This window comes from Phlebotomus papatasi, chromosome 1 (genome assembly GCF_024763615.1).
Source record: "Phlebotomus papatasi isolate M1 chromosome 1, Ppap_2.1, whole genome shotgun sequence".
NCBI classification, from domain to species: domain Eukaryota; kingdom Metazoa; phylum Arthropoda; class Insecta; order Diptera; family Psychodidae; genus Phlebotomus; species Phlebotomus papatasi.
Genome location: NC_077222.1, coordinates 68,303,324 through 68,320,611, shown reverse-complemented (window position 1 = coordinate 68,320,611; position 17,288 = coordinate 68,303,324). Strand labels below are relative to the sequence as shown.

Sequence of the window (17,288 nt, the reverse complement as noted above, 5' to 3'; positions counted from 1 at the left end):
TTTTTTTCTATTTTAAAAACTAGGGGAAAGTTTCTCGTTTTTAAAATATATTGCAGAGTCGTATTTATTCAGAAACATAGGAAAAATTTAGCCATTTTAAAGCTTGGGACCGTGCAAAGCATGGGCACTAGGGCGTTTCAACTAGGAAAATTTTCTTTTTGGCACTATTCTCACGGTGTTGTATTTGATGAGATAAGAAAGTTTTTCTTCTACGACCATATGATCAGACGCTGTTTAGAGGTGGCTGAACGACCCTCTCTGTAGTGTAAAATCCGGTAAAATCAGAAATTTGTTCTACAGAGAGGGTCGTTCAGCCACCTCTAAACAGCGTCTGATCATATGGTCGTAGAAGAAAAACTTTCTTGTCTCATCAAATACAGCACCGTGAGAATAGTGCCAAAAAAAATTTTTCCTAGTTGAAACGCCCTAATGGGCACTTTCCCCTAATATCGGAAAATCGATTCTACAAGGGATCTTTGTGGGAGTACGGACGTCGATCGTCCATGAGATTGGACCTTGTATTCGGAAGTTGTGGCCATGATCTTTCTTTAATGCTCAGGTCCTAAATCTAAGTAGACTTAGGCTGATCCAAAAGGATATTCAGCCTATAAAATTTAGCTGTCAAATTGAGAAATTTGCTTCATCGACTAGAAGAGGTACTTTGCATAAATATTTTTTACATAAACCTTTATGGTGTCTACAGAAGCAATTTTCGTAAAAAATTGCCTTTTTTAAAAACTTCTGACGTTTCTGCCTACAAGGATAGGGGAATTTTGATTTTAAATGGCATTATTTAAAGAAATTGCTCCTAGTGTGTAGAGGCCCTTACTGCCAATTTTTTATAGCACTCACTGAGAGAAATCCGAAAAAGTTAAAATAACATTCCGGAAATGTTAATTTTACCCTGCAGTATTGATCCAAAATCGGTGTAAATATTACCCTTTTTAGGTGTATTGGGGGTTAAAGTTACACTTTTTCATGTTAATTTTACCCTTAAAATGGTGTAAAATTAACATTAAAAAATGTTGATATATTTTTACACCTAAAAATGTTAAAGTTATGAGGAAAAAAGTAAATATTATACTTTTTAGGTGTATTAGGGGTTAAAGTTACCCTTTTTCATGTTAATTTTACCCTTAAAAAGGTATAAAATTAACATTAAAAATTGTTGATATATTTTTACGCCTAAAAAGTGTTAAAGTTATGAGGAAAAAAAGTTAATCGAACCCCCGTTTCTTTCTCAGCACTGAGAAAAAAAGAGGGTGCGATTAACTTTTTGTCCTCATAACTTTAACACTTTTTAGGTGTAAAAATATACCAACATTTTTTAATGTTAATTTTACATCTTTTTAAGGGTAAAATTAACATGAAAAAGGGTAACTTTAAGCCCTAATACATCTAAAAAGCATAATTTTACACCGATTTCGGATCAATACTGGAGGGTAAAATAAACATTTCCGGAATGTTATTTTAACTTTTTTGGATTTTCCTCAGTGAGGATACCCAGAGCCCCCTGATATTTGGGTGACAGCTGTCAAATACACGAAAAAAGTCAAAAAAAAAAATGTAGTTTTCTGTCCCAATCACCCGAAAACCAAAGATCTGTGTGCATTCTCAAGGATTAGTCTGTGTCTATTTAGCCCTTGCCTTTAAAACATTATTCTCAAAATTCGAGCAATCAGTGAATTTTAGCTTAGTATTTTTGCCATTTTTGTGAAAAATGCACTCATCTTCTTCTTCAACTTTTCCCACTCACATTTCAAATGCCCACTGCAGAAGTTGCTGAAAGAGAGATCGAAATTGCGACCAACACAGAGTCTACCAGCCAATGAGAGGTCGATCGATGTGCTGCCGGACGTTGACACGTACACTGGGCAGAGAGTGACACTCACAAAGCCACACAGCAGTCTGGACACTGAGCTTGAGCACGCCACTAAGCGAAATATTCACTCTCAGTATTACCACCATGGCAATCGCAGTGAGGAGAATCTCCTGGACTACTCACTCCTGACCCAGGGATCCATGGAGAAGCGCGATGTGCTTAATAAGGCGGAGAATCAATTTAGGAGCTTAATGATATCATCCGGGAACAACAATAAGGCATTTGGCAATAGTAACAGCGATGACTTCCATCCGGACTATCAGAATGTCAAATACTCACAGCATGACAAGCAACAGCACTTCCAGAGGCAGACGCATCAGGAGGAGCCATCCAGTCTCGTCACCATGAACGATATCCGGAAGGCTTACATGACGTACATCGAATCTCCCAAGAGGTGAGTCTCCCATTCTTTTTTATTTTTGTTCTATTTTTGATTCTTTATTATAAATGAATTTCTTGGAGTGCCGGATAAATTTTGGAACACGCAAAGTATTTTGTGGGATTTTTTTTATCCCGGAAAAGTTCATTGTTAAGGTTTCTTTACCTGAAGCAGCTTTGTTCAGTAATTAACTTGAAAAGTTGCCGAAATCAGTGATAAGCTTGTTTTATCTTGTGGAAGAGGAGATTCTCAATGTGAGTCAACTCATAATGTCTAAATATTTGGTCTAGAGTTGAAATTGGCGAACTTAGTTGACTTTTAATTACATGAAGTAAAATGTTCTGAGCCCTTTCAAGTTTTACTTTGAAGATGAAATTAACATAGTTGGGATTAACTGAAATAAATCAAATAGGGTAAAGGCTCATAATTTTGTCCAGTCTGCTTATAAGAATCGATGTTCCAAGTTTGAAGTGCGATATTTTCAATACTAATTGACTTTTTTTGTTACTCTCTTTTCAGAAGGGTTGTTTTGAAACTTGGCAAGGGTTTATTGTCATTGTTTTTACTAAAATTAGTCTTAATACGTTTAAAAATGAAGTGTTATGTAGAGGTGAATTTGACTCTTATTTTGGACAACTTGGTTATTAATTTGGACAACTTGGCTGTAAATTTGGACAGGTAATCCGCCTCAACAGGATGCCCATTGTTCTTCATTTCTTGAACTAATCTTACCAAGTCCTCTTCCTGTTGATGTAAGGGACCCGCGAATGTCACAAGAAGCCCGGAAAATTTCCATATCATACGTTAAAGTGAGTTTCTTATTTCATCTCGTTCGTAGAGATGATGCTCCTTTGTTTCTCCAGGCATTTGTCCAACCTAGTCATCACAAAAGCTAAAACTTCACGAAATTTCGTGAGAAAAACACCTGTTCAAAATAAGGAGTATCACCTCACTGGTGAATGTCTTAGAAAATTTCCCATTTTTCACACGAAAAATCTAATTCACAAGGCAAATCTTACTTCAGGTCAAATTTATAAATCACAACTAACATGAATCAACACAATTTACAATAAATATTCAATAATAGCACTCAAAAAAGCGAAGAAACATTGTTAGTACTTCATCACAGCTAAATAAAACTGAAGTAAACACAAAGTTCTGTCATATTTCTCGTAAGAAATTGCTCATACTGAATTTTCAACAAAGCAATTTTAACTCAAATCATATTCAAAATTTAACGTATTTAGTGTTAAAATCTTTCAAAAAGAACAAATATTTAGATATTCATTATTCATCAAATATTGGAATAAAAATCCATCATTTTAATCAATTTATTTTTAGTGTCCAATTTTATCCCCAAAGAGTCTAAAATAAGAAACTGGACAAAATTATGAGCCCTTACCCAAAATATCTAAGAAAAATAAAAGAAAATTCATATTATTCGAAAGCATGAACGTTCTAAGGGAGAGTACTTTCCCCTATCTATGAATTCATATAAGTCTCGTCCTCTGAAGATTCAAACCTAAATAAAAATCGCAGTGTTTACAACTACCCCATGTATAATTTTTTAAAACACCCAAACAGCTTTTGATTCGGAAGTGATATGAAAATAAACTGAACTGGTTCAGATTGCAGATTAAAAAGCTTTAAAATACTTTACATTCAATTTATTTATTTACGAATTGTTCGTAAGTCAAATGACTCACTAAAATGTTTGTAAAAGTTTGTAATTTTTTCACGAACATTAATTGTTTAATAACATTGTTTGTAACATGATCGCTTATGAGTATTTTTTGCTTTTTACAAATAATTTCTCGTACGTTTTTGTTTACCTGAAAAAAAAGAAACATTACGAACAAATGGTTGTAAAGAACAAAATATGCTCATTTAAGTGACCATATTACTGACAACGTTTGTGATACAATCACAAACTTTTACGAACTTTTTAATGGGGTTATACGATTAATAAGCACTTCGAAGTCCCCAGTGGGATTTCTCAAATATTTACGAAATATTTTTTTCGTGTGTATAGGGTAAGTGTTCCAAATTTCGGCATAGTTGCATATAAACACCGACGTATTAAGTTTGAAATGCAATCATTTTAATTCATATTGATATTTTTGTTACTTCCTTTTCGGGAGGGTTGTGTGGAACCTTGAAAACTAGTTTATCATCTTTGTTTTCTTTAAATCACTTCCTAAAATATTGAAAAATTAATAATAATATGGACATTGCTTTGGGTAGTATTCCGGCCACTTTGAGTGAAATTCCGGCCACCTTTTTGCTGACCACCTTTTGTGACGCAACGGATAGAAAATTTCAAAACGTCAAACAGAACGACTTTAATATTTAGTTTAATACGTTAAATGACCCACAAGCCCAGACAGAGATCTTCCGTGTAATTTGTCCTGAAGAGCTGAAGAGTAGCATCTCAAATTTACGCGCAGATTCCCGTAGGAATTTGCCCTTCCTGAACTCTTCCAAGGCCTTTTCCTCATAGAAGCGATGGTTTTTTTCTCTGGACATTGTAGAACTCAGAAATTGAAAAAAAAACAAACATAAAATGAATAAGAGATTTAGGAAAGCAAAAGATGTTGCCGGAATAGGCAACACTACCTCGCCGGAGAGACGCTCACAAAGTATATACTTTTTTACGCGAAATACAGGATCCAGCTGGGAAATTTCACCTGAAATTTAAAGATTGATTCATTATTAACATAAACAGAAAAAAATCTTTAATGAAAACTAATCAATTTTCATGAAAAACACCGAAGAAAAACCTTCTGCATTTCACCACAAATCGCAAGACTGCTAGAAACACGATCGATCTATCACACTTTTTGTAAGACTCTTTCCACACTGATTTTTTACAACGTAATTTAAATTTAAATTATAGGGGAAGTGCTTATAATTTTGGACAGTATGCATATAAGCATCGATATCCCAAGTTTGAAGTGCGATATTTTCAATACTAATTGACTTTTTTTGTTACTCTCTTTTCAGAAGGATTGTTTAGAAACTTGGCAAGCTATTTATCATCTCATTTTTACTAAAATTAGTTTTAATACGTTTAAAAATGAATTGATATGTAGAGGTGAATTTGACTCTTATTTTGGACAACTTGGTTATTAATTTTTACAACTTGTCTGAAAATTTGGACAGATAATCCGCCTCAATAGGATGCCCATTGTTCTTCATTTGATGAACCAATCTTACCAAGTCCTCTTCCTGTTTATGTAAGGGAAACGTAGAATGTCACAGAAGCCCTGAAACTTTCCATATCATTCATTAAAGTGAGTTGACTTTGATACTCCAAGTACGTGCAGATTCGCTCATTCCCTGACCTTTCCGGGAGCCTTTCAAGGCATTTCTCGCTACATCTCTTTCGTAGAGATGATGCTCCTTTGTTTCTCCAGGCATTTGTCCAACCTAATCATCACAAAAGCTAAAACTTCACGAAATTTCGTGAGAAAAACACCTGTCCAAAATAAGAATCATCACCTCACTGGTGAATGTCTTAAAAAATTTCCCATTTTTCACACGAAAAATATAATTCACAAGGCAAATCTCACTTCAGGTCAAATGTACAAATCATCAGTAACGTGAATCAACACAATATTCAATGAATATTCAATAATATCACTCAAAAACAGCGAACAAACTTTGTTAGTACTTCACCAAAACTAAATAAGACTGAAGTAAGCCACGAAGTTCTGTCATATTTCTCGTAAGCAATTGCTCTCACTGAATTTTCAACAAAGCAATTTCAACTCAAATCATATTCAAAATTTAACGTATTTAGTGCCAAAATCTTCCAAAAAGAACAAATATTTAGATAGAATTCATTTTTCATCAAATATTGGAATAAAAATCCATCATTTTAATCAATTTATTTTTAGTGTCCAATTTTACCCTCAAAGTGTCCAAAATAAGAAACTGGACAAAATTATGAGCACTTACCCTACCTAAAATTTAACGGTCTTTGTGTTAACTCTTTCCGGACCACAACATATCCAGCGAACGAATTTCAGTAAAACTCACTTTATTGTAAGTCTTAGTGGTCAAATATGATACTTTTGTAGAGAAAGAATTTTCTCCGCCTCTGGGAAATTGGAAAACTCATGGGAACTCTCGTCCCCAAAAGAACGAAAAGGAGACAAACTTGGACAAACTTCAATTTTCCAAAAGCCAATAATATCAATTTTGTGAATTATTTTTGCGTGTCAAATGAGTCCTTTACAATGTTGATCACTAAAACAAGAAGAATTATTGACCAGTATCTTGTGGGATGTCCAGGAAGTGCTAAAAAGGACACCCAGCTCCTGCTTGACAACAGATTCCTCAAAATATTTCACACAATAACACTTTAACACACATTTCTCTCAACACGATGTTATTGCAGACACATTAAGCTTTCTCAAGAGCCAAAAAAACACTTCCTGGATAATCAGAATTCACCAAAATCTGGAAGAATAGGAAAAACTTCCCCGAAAGCAATTTCCCTCGCTACCAAATGTCAAAATTATCGGCCATATTGGCAAAAACTTCGCTCCCGCTTGGAATTTTCTTACAAGGTTGGTGTCAAAAAGCAAATGGCGGGCATTGGCGGGATAACCTTACATTTGAGCTCTAGATTTTTGCGGATGAGAGTTCCCATCAAGTTTGAACAAGTTTTTTGAGAATTTAAGAAAGAATTGTTTTTCGAATTCATGCAATCTGTAATTGTTAGTTATGATACTTATTGGCCCCGAGAGGTTTTTCCTTATTCGGGTCTAGAAATATCAAAAAAGTCACAATATCTGCAAGGAAGCAGAAAATCGAAAATTCACGATTTTTAACCAAAAATATCTTAGCTCAGGAGTTAATTGGGATCCTGCAAAAAATATCCTAGATTTGGACATCCTTATAGTTTGTACTCATCCACAAGAATTGGTTTTTTATCTATTCTAAATAGTCTAAAAAAAATATTTTTTCCATGGGTATCCAGAGTCCCAAAGGAGACGAAAGAGTTAAAGCAAATTTGTTCAAATTCGCTGTATTTCCCCTTGTTTTATCGTGATTCTTAAAATTTGAGCGCTTTTGTAGAATTTATAATGAATTTGATGCCCAAATCTATCGATAATTTGGACGACATTTTGCCCCATATGCCCGATTGAGAGAGAGTCTGTAGGAGAAAAATTCTAATTTCAAAGGTGCCCCTCTTCCCCATAAGGTAAATGGTGGAAAGCGAGACACTTAAGAAAAAAATCAATTTCAAATGCATTTTTAAACTGAATAAATAATTATTTTATTACCATTTTTTTGTATCATGGGATTCTTTGACAAATATTTTAACTCAATCTTAACAGATGTTATTAAATATTGCAACCGAATAATCAAAAAATTCACGGAAATTAAAAAATAACACATTTTGAAAAGATGGACAAAATTTTGGAAAGTTGGACAAAAACTTTTGGAAAGTTGAACATAGTAATATTAATGACAAAATATCATACAGAATATGTAGAAAATCAAATGTTGAGGGTTTTCTGCGTATACTTGCACATTTGATGGTTATGCTAATCCCTCTTTTATGTCCGGGTAACAGTTGAGGAACGCTAATTACCAAGAACTTCCTGGACGTCCAACCAAAAAGAGGTTCTGTAATTTTCACAGACACCTCGCGCTGTCCAGCAGTTATAGCTTTAAAGCGGATGCAATTTTTAGCACATTTCAATTCCCCATCCACCCAAATCCTTTTCCACTTGCTTTGGGAGTTCTGTAGAGGTTCCTATTTGTCTTTCTCCAGGAGTTTTTGCGATATTTACTATCCATCCTGTCAGAAAAAGTGGTCTTCGGAATCTGGAAATCTTTGCAGCCTTTTACAGGAAATTTTCTCCTTATCAGCTGCTGACTGCTGTTGCAACTATTTCTCCGGATACTTAAAGATCTTTGTCTTCCTTGTGAACATGATTTCACTGCACAAAACCACTAAATTCATTCCAAAATCAACTTGTCCAAGATTTCATAAAACTTGTTTTGAAAGCAACGCGAAATTAAATCACTTTTCTATCCTTTTTAAATGTAATATTTCACAAATATTTTTTATTCACTTTTTAAATGGATGTATGTCCTTCGATTTTCACTGCGGACTTAACAATATTCCACAAATTATGACGAAAAATCAAATAAAACACTTTGATATTTTCCTAGCAACTTCCATAAGAAACAGAGAAAATGACAACTACCGCGTCAAGGTTATGAATATCACGCATGCAATAATTTTTTTAAATTCTTCTTGCAAGTTACCCTTTGATTGTTTTATAACGATTTTTGCATTTTTAACTTTTAAAATAATCATAAAATTAGGTTTAATAATCTTTTTATCGAAAATTGAAATATTTAATTGATTTATTATCAAGTTTTTAAGGAGGTGTCTCACATTCCACAGTGCTTTGTCCAACTTTCCAAACTGTCTCGCTTTAGGCCAATTACCCTAGTGTTTAAAAAGTTTAAACATTGGATTAAAATTAGTCCTGTTGGAAGTTTTTCCTGAATCTATTGCAATTCTTTTTTCAGTTATGATCCCCTGAAGGCTCCAGTGCGCCGAGTGGATTCTGGACCAACCCCCGTCCGGCGCAGTGAATTGCGCTACGAAGAGTCTCCGAGCCGAATGATTGGTGTTACGCGAAATGTGGGAAATCTGGGCAATAGCAATGTAGAAGTTGTCTATGTTGACAACAATGCTGATGCCTCAGCTGCAGCCTCATTGGATAGTTCCAGTGGTGCCCTGAGAAGTCCTCAGAATAGTCAGCAACAGTATTTGGGCTATAAACCGACGAGACGGGAAATTATCTGTCGGAGTGCTGGAGATGAGATAAATTCCAATTATTCGTCAACGGGGAAGACACAGAGTATGAATTATGCGAGTCCTGGGCATTCGGGAACATCCAGTCAGAGTGTGTATGTGAGTCAGGAACATCCACAGGAATTTCTGCAGAAGGCTTTCTATACGGCACCCAAGGGAAAGGCTGCAGCTCTGCTGGGAACAATAACGGAAGACAAGGTGAGGGCGGCCAAGGAGGCGGCAGCAGGGCAGGATTATGGGTATCAGGGTAAGGTGGGTAGGAGAGTGAAGACCAATCTGAGTGATGATGTCAGTGATGTCAATCTCCATGGGCACATTGTGCATCCGAGGCGTGGAGCTCTGAGTTCAGAATCACTGAGAAGGAGAAATTCTGATCCGAGCACCAATAAAGTGCCCCTGCTGGAAGTCAATAGGGGCAATGATATGTATCAATCGAGTACACATATTAACATTGCTGGGCATAGATTCCGGAAGGCGGCAAGAATTGGGAAGGCGGAAAAGTGTGCAAGTTGCGAGAAGAGTGATGCCTTTGTCAATGAAGGTCACAGATGTCTGGATTGCAAGGTTCTCGTGCATACGAAATGCATCCAGAATGGCGGTGTAAAGACACTCCAGTGCGAAGCAAAGCGCTCAAAGCGCCGAAAGATGATGGAGAAAGGGGCAGCAGGGGAGAAACCAATGACACCCAATTCGAAATACTCAGGAACGCGCGAGTACACAGATTCCACGGATAAGATCATCAGTGATGCCAAAGAGTTGCAATTGATGCAGGACTTCATAACGCAGAAGATCTGCAAGATGGAGAATGACTGTGGGAAACCCTCGGAGGTTGATAGGGTGTTCAAGCAGGCTCTGAGGGAATTTAAGGACAATCTGGTGGCACACTACAGTGTGGCGCACAAACAGAATTCTGATGCTCTCAATATCAAGTATCGGGATTTAATAGCTAATTTTGAGCAAGTAATGGAAACTTGCTGTGGTGGCCGAAAGGATGACTTTCCCCTTACGATGGGCGTCAATGCCTTCAGGGGCTTCATGAATGAGTTTATGAACTCACGCGAAACCGACAAGCCCAAAACGAAGCGAAAGAAGGACAAGAAACGCAAAATTGAAGAGCATACCAGCTTCAATGGTAAGTTTCTGTTCTTCTTTTTCCTTCTAGTTTTTTTTTTTGGGGTAGTGTTTGCAATTACTGATTTTGTTTGTTTTCTACTGATTTAGGTCACACCTTCCAATTGACGATCATCAACATTCCAACGGCGTGTGAAATTTGTCAGCTTTTCCTCTTGTGGCCCATTGAGCGTGGACTGGTGAGTACCACTTAGTAAATTGTCTTTGTTGAATTGTTCTTCAAAAAAAAAAAAAAAAAAACTGATCTCCAGAGAGTTTGGCGTTGACTAATATTTAGTTTGACGTCAATCATTTCAATCAGCATTTAAACAAATATGAATATACCGTGGTATTACACTAGAGAATTTCACATTAAAATTTTAATGTGATTCACATTAATTGTTGCTGATATATGTGTCCTAATGTGCAATTTTCGTCAAGACCTTTTAGAAATCGATTCATTCGGTGATAAAAAAAAGTGGACTCGAGTCACAAAAACTGGTTTAAATGGATTAAAATAGTATAAATACGTTTGATAATTAATGAGCAAATTAATAAGAATTGAGCAAATTTATGAGCAACATTTGCTCATTAAATTTTCATCAGGTTGTTTTATTGCCGTCATTTGCAATTCTAGCAACGTGTCTTGACTAAATCAGCGATTTCGAGTGGTCCTAGGAGTTTTAATGAGCAACTTTTCACTTTAACTTTAATGTGAAATTTTCTAGTGTGATAACTCCGGTGTTACAATGAATATTTTGAGGATTTTTCTTGTTCTTAATTATAGCTTTTACTACTCCAATTAAAAGAAAGAGCAGAAATCTATTTTTTTTTTACTTGTCATCAATTTGGGGTTTAAACTTCATGTCTTTGGACACCTCCACGAGCGTAATGGCCTCTACACACTAAAGAAACTTATGTCCATATTGAGGCTAATTCCCTGCGTTCGTGTAGGAAAAACTCTTTAATATGGACATTAATTTGTTTGGATGTTTTAGTAGGATCGGGGCAAATTTTAAATTATGTCATCTGATGTTTGAAGGGAATATTTTTGAAAGATTGTCCCCCAAAGAAACGTTTATCGAACCCAAAAAAAATGGATGGCAAAGCGTCCCAGGCTTTGCGAAATGCTCGAACTCGTGACTTAGGGCCTCGACAGACCTGAGGATTAGCCGAGAGACGGCTTAGCGTAATTATATTCGAAATAATGATTAAACTACATTTCCATCATTTTCCACTAAGTCGTCTCTCGGCTTAAGTCGTAAGTGTGTCTAGGGCATTAGATGCTATACAGCAAAAGTACTTTCGCATCATTTACCATTTATCGCTACACAACCGATTAAAATCGATTCATAAATCACTCAACAGATTCCACAAAATAATTTAAAGAGTAATAAAAATTATATTTGAACTAAAATTACTTATCGGTAAATAACCGGTTCATTACCGGTTCACAACCGATTTAAACCGACATATAAATCATTCAAAATATTTCCCAAAATACATCTCAAGAGTAATTTAATTGAATTTCGTATAAAAATTATTTATCGGTTATGAACTGATTCATTAGCGATTCAAAACCGATTGGAACCGGTTTAGTTTTATCGAAAATTCCAAGACCTTCCCAACGAGCCCAAACATGACCCCATTCGCTTGATAAATGCGCTCTCTAGTGTTTTTTTAATCTTTGACCTTGAAAAACCAATATTAAGAATGATTCAACAGTATTTTCGTATATGGACTAAATGTCCGCCTGGGTAATCTCTAAAACATATCCAAAAATGAAAAAAAATCGCACGACGCGTTTTCGAGCAATCCCAAAAAAACATGGTTTTGGAGGGGAAGGGGAGGGGTGGGAGTAAATGAGGGACATGTTAACGATCCTTGGGTCGACTTATGGGGGGGTCCCCCAAAGGTCCCAAGTCGCTATCTCTAATCGTTTGGCCTCTAGAGCTGAATACGACTCAGATAAGCTTATGGCAGCTGTGATTCTTTACAGGAAACCTCGGAGTACTTGCAACTCGGGGTGCTTGAAACCCGGATTGTTTGAGAATTAGATTGTGGGTTGAGTTTTGGGGGTAAAGAATTGCGTCGAGCAGACTGTTCTTGATGGAAAAAACGGATAAAATTGGCTCGATAGGATTCTTTATCCCTAAAATGCAATCCCCATTGAATTTTCAAAAATTCCGAGTTTTAAGCACCCCGACTTGCAATCCCTCCATGGTCACCTTTAAAGAATCACAGGTGCCATAAGCTTATCTGGGCTTATCACTAGTCATTTTCTATTTCAAATAGTTTGAGTACGGAAGGCCAACAAAAGAAAAGCAAGTTCATTGGAACCGGTTATTGAACATTAGAGATAGAGTCCGGTCAACTTCTGTATAGTAAGGCTTTGGTCCGCGAGTAGAAAAATTTCGATTACAAATACAAAATACTAAAATTCCACCGCAATCGCATTATAAACACCAACTGCACTTTTTTTAAAAATAATTTTCTATTTTGGAATGATTCTTCTGATAATTTATGAAATAGTTCAAAATGCATTGTAGACCGGTTTGGGGAAAAAACTGCGAAAAGATAAATTCCGGAGAGTTCTACCTGTGCGTTCGAGCATTCCGCAAAGCTAAGACACTAATGACGAATTAATGCGGTGGCAGCCAAAATCCCATATGTTCAAAATCCTTAAAGGGATGAAATTATATGGAGGAAAATGTTTAGAATAATTTTCCAAGCACAGGAGATTTCCCTATAGTAAGCGCGGGTGCAATCGTGGAAGTCCTGGAAGTAGCTATGACACTTTTAAGAATTCGGGATTTTAGCTTTCGGTATTTTGGCTTTTGGTATTTTGGTTTTCGGGATTTTGGCTTTCGGGATTTTGGCTTTCGGGATTTTGGCGTTTAGGATTTTGGCTTTCGGGATTTTGGCTTTCGGGATTTTGACCGGGACCCGAATTAATGAAATGTGGGAACTGTGAAAACCTTTAGGAAACTCTAACGCCTAGCTTTCCTTCTGTAGGTTTGCCAGAATTGTCGGTTGACGTGTCACAAGAAGTGCTACCAGAAGACAGCAGCCTGCAATAAGATCTCCGGATCTTCGGGTAATATTTCATCATCTCAGTCTGCTCTGGTAGGGTCAAAGCTTTTCGGCTGTAGCCTTACAAGTTTGTGTGCTGCTGAGGGAGGTGTCAAAATTCCCGTGCAGATTGAGCAATTGATTACGAAGATTGAGATGCATGGACTCTATGCAGAGGGTATTTATCGGAAAAGTGGGGTTAATTCAAAGATAAAGGAGCTGAAGATGAGAATGAGTGAGAATGCTCAGTCGGTTGAGGTTGACTATGAGAGTTACAATGTCCATGTCCTGGCCAATGTGTTAAAATCGTTCTTGAGAGAGATGCCAGAACCTCTGTTGTCCTTTGACCGGTATGATGATTTTCTGAGGGCTGCTGAGTTGAGTGAGACCAATGACAGAGTTCAGACGATGCTGTCGTTGATCAAGAAATTGCCACCATGTCATCATGCACTGCTAGAAAGGCTGATATTCCATTTGGCGTTGGTGGCTCAGCGAGAGCAGTTTAATCGGATGTCAGCAAGTTCACTGGCCATTGTGTTTGCTCCGTGTGTTCTGAGGACGAATAGAATTGTTCCGGCGCAGGATAGTTTGAATGATATTGGGAGGCAGACGAAGTGCATTGAGACGCTGATAACGCAGAAGATGCACAATGTCAAGAGTACTCTGGCGGACATTGATACCCTAGATACGGCCGCTCATACGGCCACAACACGTCTGAGCACTCTCAGGAGTTCTAAGGTCTTCACTCCTGAGGAATTAGCGCCACGGCAAGGGAATCTGGAGTCAGAAGCTGAGGAGATTCTACTGGAGGGACACATTCAGGAGATTAAGAAGGAGAAGGCTCTCCTGACGTCTACTCTGCCCAGTTTGGCCAGAGCGAGTTCCGATGATGATTTACTATCGACGGATCTCGATGGGGAGGGAGGGAGTCTCGATGACTTGATTCTGTTGGGTGGGGAGGGCAGAGATCCCAATAAGGACAGTGTAGATTCAGCTCTGTGCAGTCTGGGTGGAGAATCTTCTCGGAATACTTTCAACAGTGATGCTGAGATGATGGAGTACCCCAGGGAACAGAGTATGGACTATATGCACAGTCCAAGGAGTCAACAGATGTCAGCGGAACGGGAAGCTTTCCTGCGAGGGGCCTACAATCCCAAAATAGCCTCAACGAGCAAATGGTCCAGCAGTCAGCAGAATCTCAGTCATGGTCCAATTAAGGCTCAGTGTGAGTTGCAGCGGCAGAAGCCAATTGTGATGAGGAGTATTTCCACCGGTTATGACACTCAATCAGTCACCATCCAGCATCATCAGCCGGGCCCAAGTCAAGTTGAAGCACCACCGCCCAAGGAACCCAAGGCCAAGAATAGTCGCAAGTCCAAGCGACAGAATAGTCTCGATGATGAGCCCATAATGGTGTGACTTCCGGGGCAGGAAGTGAAAATTTGTGATGGCGAGGAAGAAGGTGGAGGAAATGCAGGGTGATCTAGTTGATGAATGTGTAATTTTTTTTGCTGTGTGTGTATGTGTGAGTGGCAATGGAATCTCCATTGCGGATAAATGTAATATTTTTCTCTCTAGATGATAAGGCAAATGATACCCTTAGGCAGAGGTGAAGACATTCTCAAAAAGGAAGGGAAATCCTCGTGATGAGAAGTGTGCACTGAGAAAAAGTGGTGTGGGACGTTTTTTCTAGGAATTCTAAATGGTCAAAGCACAATTGATTTTTTTTCGTGTGATAGTTTTGTGAGGAAAGAAATTTCAATGGAAATCATCACAAAAATTATTCTCCAGGAAGATTTCTGGACACTTGAATTTGGTGAGTCATTTAAGATATTAAAGAAGAAACAAATTTAAATATTTCATCTTATAAAGTATTTTCATCTCTTAGTATCCTCTTATTGGTCAGGCCTTGAAATCATTCAAAGCTTCAACCAATCAGAGAGTGCGATACACTGAGAACAAAAAAATAGGGGTGCGATTAACTTTTTTTCCTCATAAATTTAACAATTTTTAGGTGTAAAAATATATAAAGATTTTTTAATGTTAATTTTACACCTTTTTAAGGGTAAAATTAACATGGATAAGGGTAACTTTAACCCTTAATACACCTAAAAAGCATAATATTTACACCAATTTCGGATAAATACTGCAGGGTAAAATAAACATTTCCGGAATGTTATTTTAACATTTTCGGGTTTCTCTCAGTGTAAGGTTAAAATGTTACATGGGATTTAGTATTAAATTACATGTGGATATTGCGTTATAGTGCGTGCTATTCCAATGAAAAATGGCAAGGCAAAATCTTTCTCCTAATTATTTTTTTTTTAGTACATGACTGTTCTCAATTGTTTCTACATAAGTAATTGATTTTCCTTTGTGTTGGTTTCTGTCATGACTGTTTGGTGTTTTTGGAACATGGCGAAGACTGGGACAAACAGTCAAGACCTGAACCAATAGATAGAAAAATCGATAATACAGAAGAACTTGAGAACAGTCATGTGCTGAAAAAAAAAAATGTTCAGGAGAAATATTTCCCATTTTCATTTTTTATTGAAATTGCGGGAATTGCACTATAATAAAATAAAATTACAATTGAAGACATACGATTTTTATAAATATTTTTAAATTGAAGGAAGCTTTTTAACCTAAAGCAACGTTAGCAATGATATTGTAAAGTCTTTAGAACATTGTAATTATGTTTAGTAATTTATTTTAGTTAAATTTGATTAAATTTGGATTATTGTTTGAGAATAATTAATTAAAAGTTGTAAGATCCGTAAAAAACATCGACCGATAAAAGACGATTTTTTTCGAAATAATTGAGCTGACTTGATTTTTATTTGATAGAAATTTTTAGGATTATTATAGTCACAGCAAACTTTTTAACAGAATTTGTCTTGGTCTAAACAAAACATTGGTTCCTCATTTCAAATAAGGAAACTGTGTGAAATTTCGGACAGCTTGCAATATAGGACACTTCTTTAGTTTCACAAAGTTTGTTGTTTTTTTTTAATTTCTTGAGGTTATATAATGACAAAGAAATAAAAAGTTATAGCCTCTACAAGTAAAATGTTGTGAAAAAGCCTTGGAAGAGCTCTAAAAAGTCAAGAAAAATCGACAAACTATTTGTCCGATATTGCATACAATGCATTTTATTCATTTTTGATGTATGAGGAATTATTTTAGAGGAAAGAAAGATATCAAACTTCTCCACAAGATTCCAAACAATACCCCAGAATAGCAAATAATAACAAATTAAATTTCTATCAAAAATATGACGATTTAAAAAGAGAATAATGTGCAGTGTCCGAAATTTCGCACAGTTCCACTTATCGATCTTATTAAAAAAAATCCATTTGTCACGAAAAACTTGCCTAAATTTTTTAAACAATAATTAAAAGTTTAATGTGGAAAACAAAGGAAAAACAATAATTTCAATACGATTAATAAGGATGATACGTCCTGGATTCTCATTGGCTGATAAGTTTTCGTTGAAATTTGTATTAAATTTCTTTGTTTATTCTCAATTTTGAGTGATTTTAACTCAAGAGTTAACTCAAGTAATAGTTTTTGCGATACTATTATAAAATCATTGAGTTTTAGTACAGAAAAAAAAACAATAATTTTGATCTTTAATGTGATAAACTTAAAAGTTTTACATAAATATAGGGATAAACAATCTTAAATAGAGACAAAAAAACAAAACACTGAAATAATTATGTCATTCAGAATTTTACAAACAAATATTTAAAAAATAAGTATTTTCTTGAGATTGGTTTTTGGGGCACAAAGCTTTTCAGTTGTCAGAGAATATTTTTTGTGCCAGAAATAGGCAAATATATGAAACAGGAAAAAGATCAATGGGGGATTATTATTAAAGAAAAGAACATTTCGAACCAAACTATTCTCTTACAAATAGACTAATGAAAAACAAATATTTTCAAGATTGCTGATCGTACTTGATTCTTATTGGCTAATAAGTTTTCGTTCAATTTATT

General features: G+C 36.1%; 1 protein-coding gene across 4 annotated transcripts in view; it reads left to right on the top strand.

Moving 5' to 3' along the window:
* LOC129798455 (unconventional myosin-IXAa-like) overlaps positions 1-14,781 on the top strand; it is a 66,242-nt gene extending 51,461 nt beyond the window's left edge. For all 4 annotated transcript variants that reach the window (XM_055841629.1, XM_055841613.1, XM_055841606.1 and 1 more), the window contains 4 exons: positions 1,777-2,276; positions 8,820-10,240; positions 10,330-10,418; positions 13,234-14,781. In XM_055841629.1, the coding sequence (XP_055697604.1) occupies positions 1,777-2,276; positions 8,820-10,240; positions 10,330-10,418; positions 13,234-14,709 (3,486 nt within the window). In that variant the 3' untranslated portion in view covers positions 14,710-14,781. The remainder of the gene's footprint in view (positions 1-1,776; positions 2,277-8,819; positions 10,241-10,329; positions 10,419-13,233) is intronic.
* Positions 14,782-17,288: the final 2,507 nt, after the last annotated feature.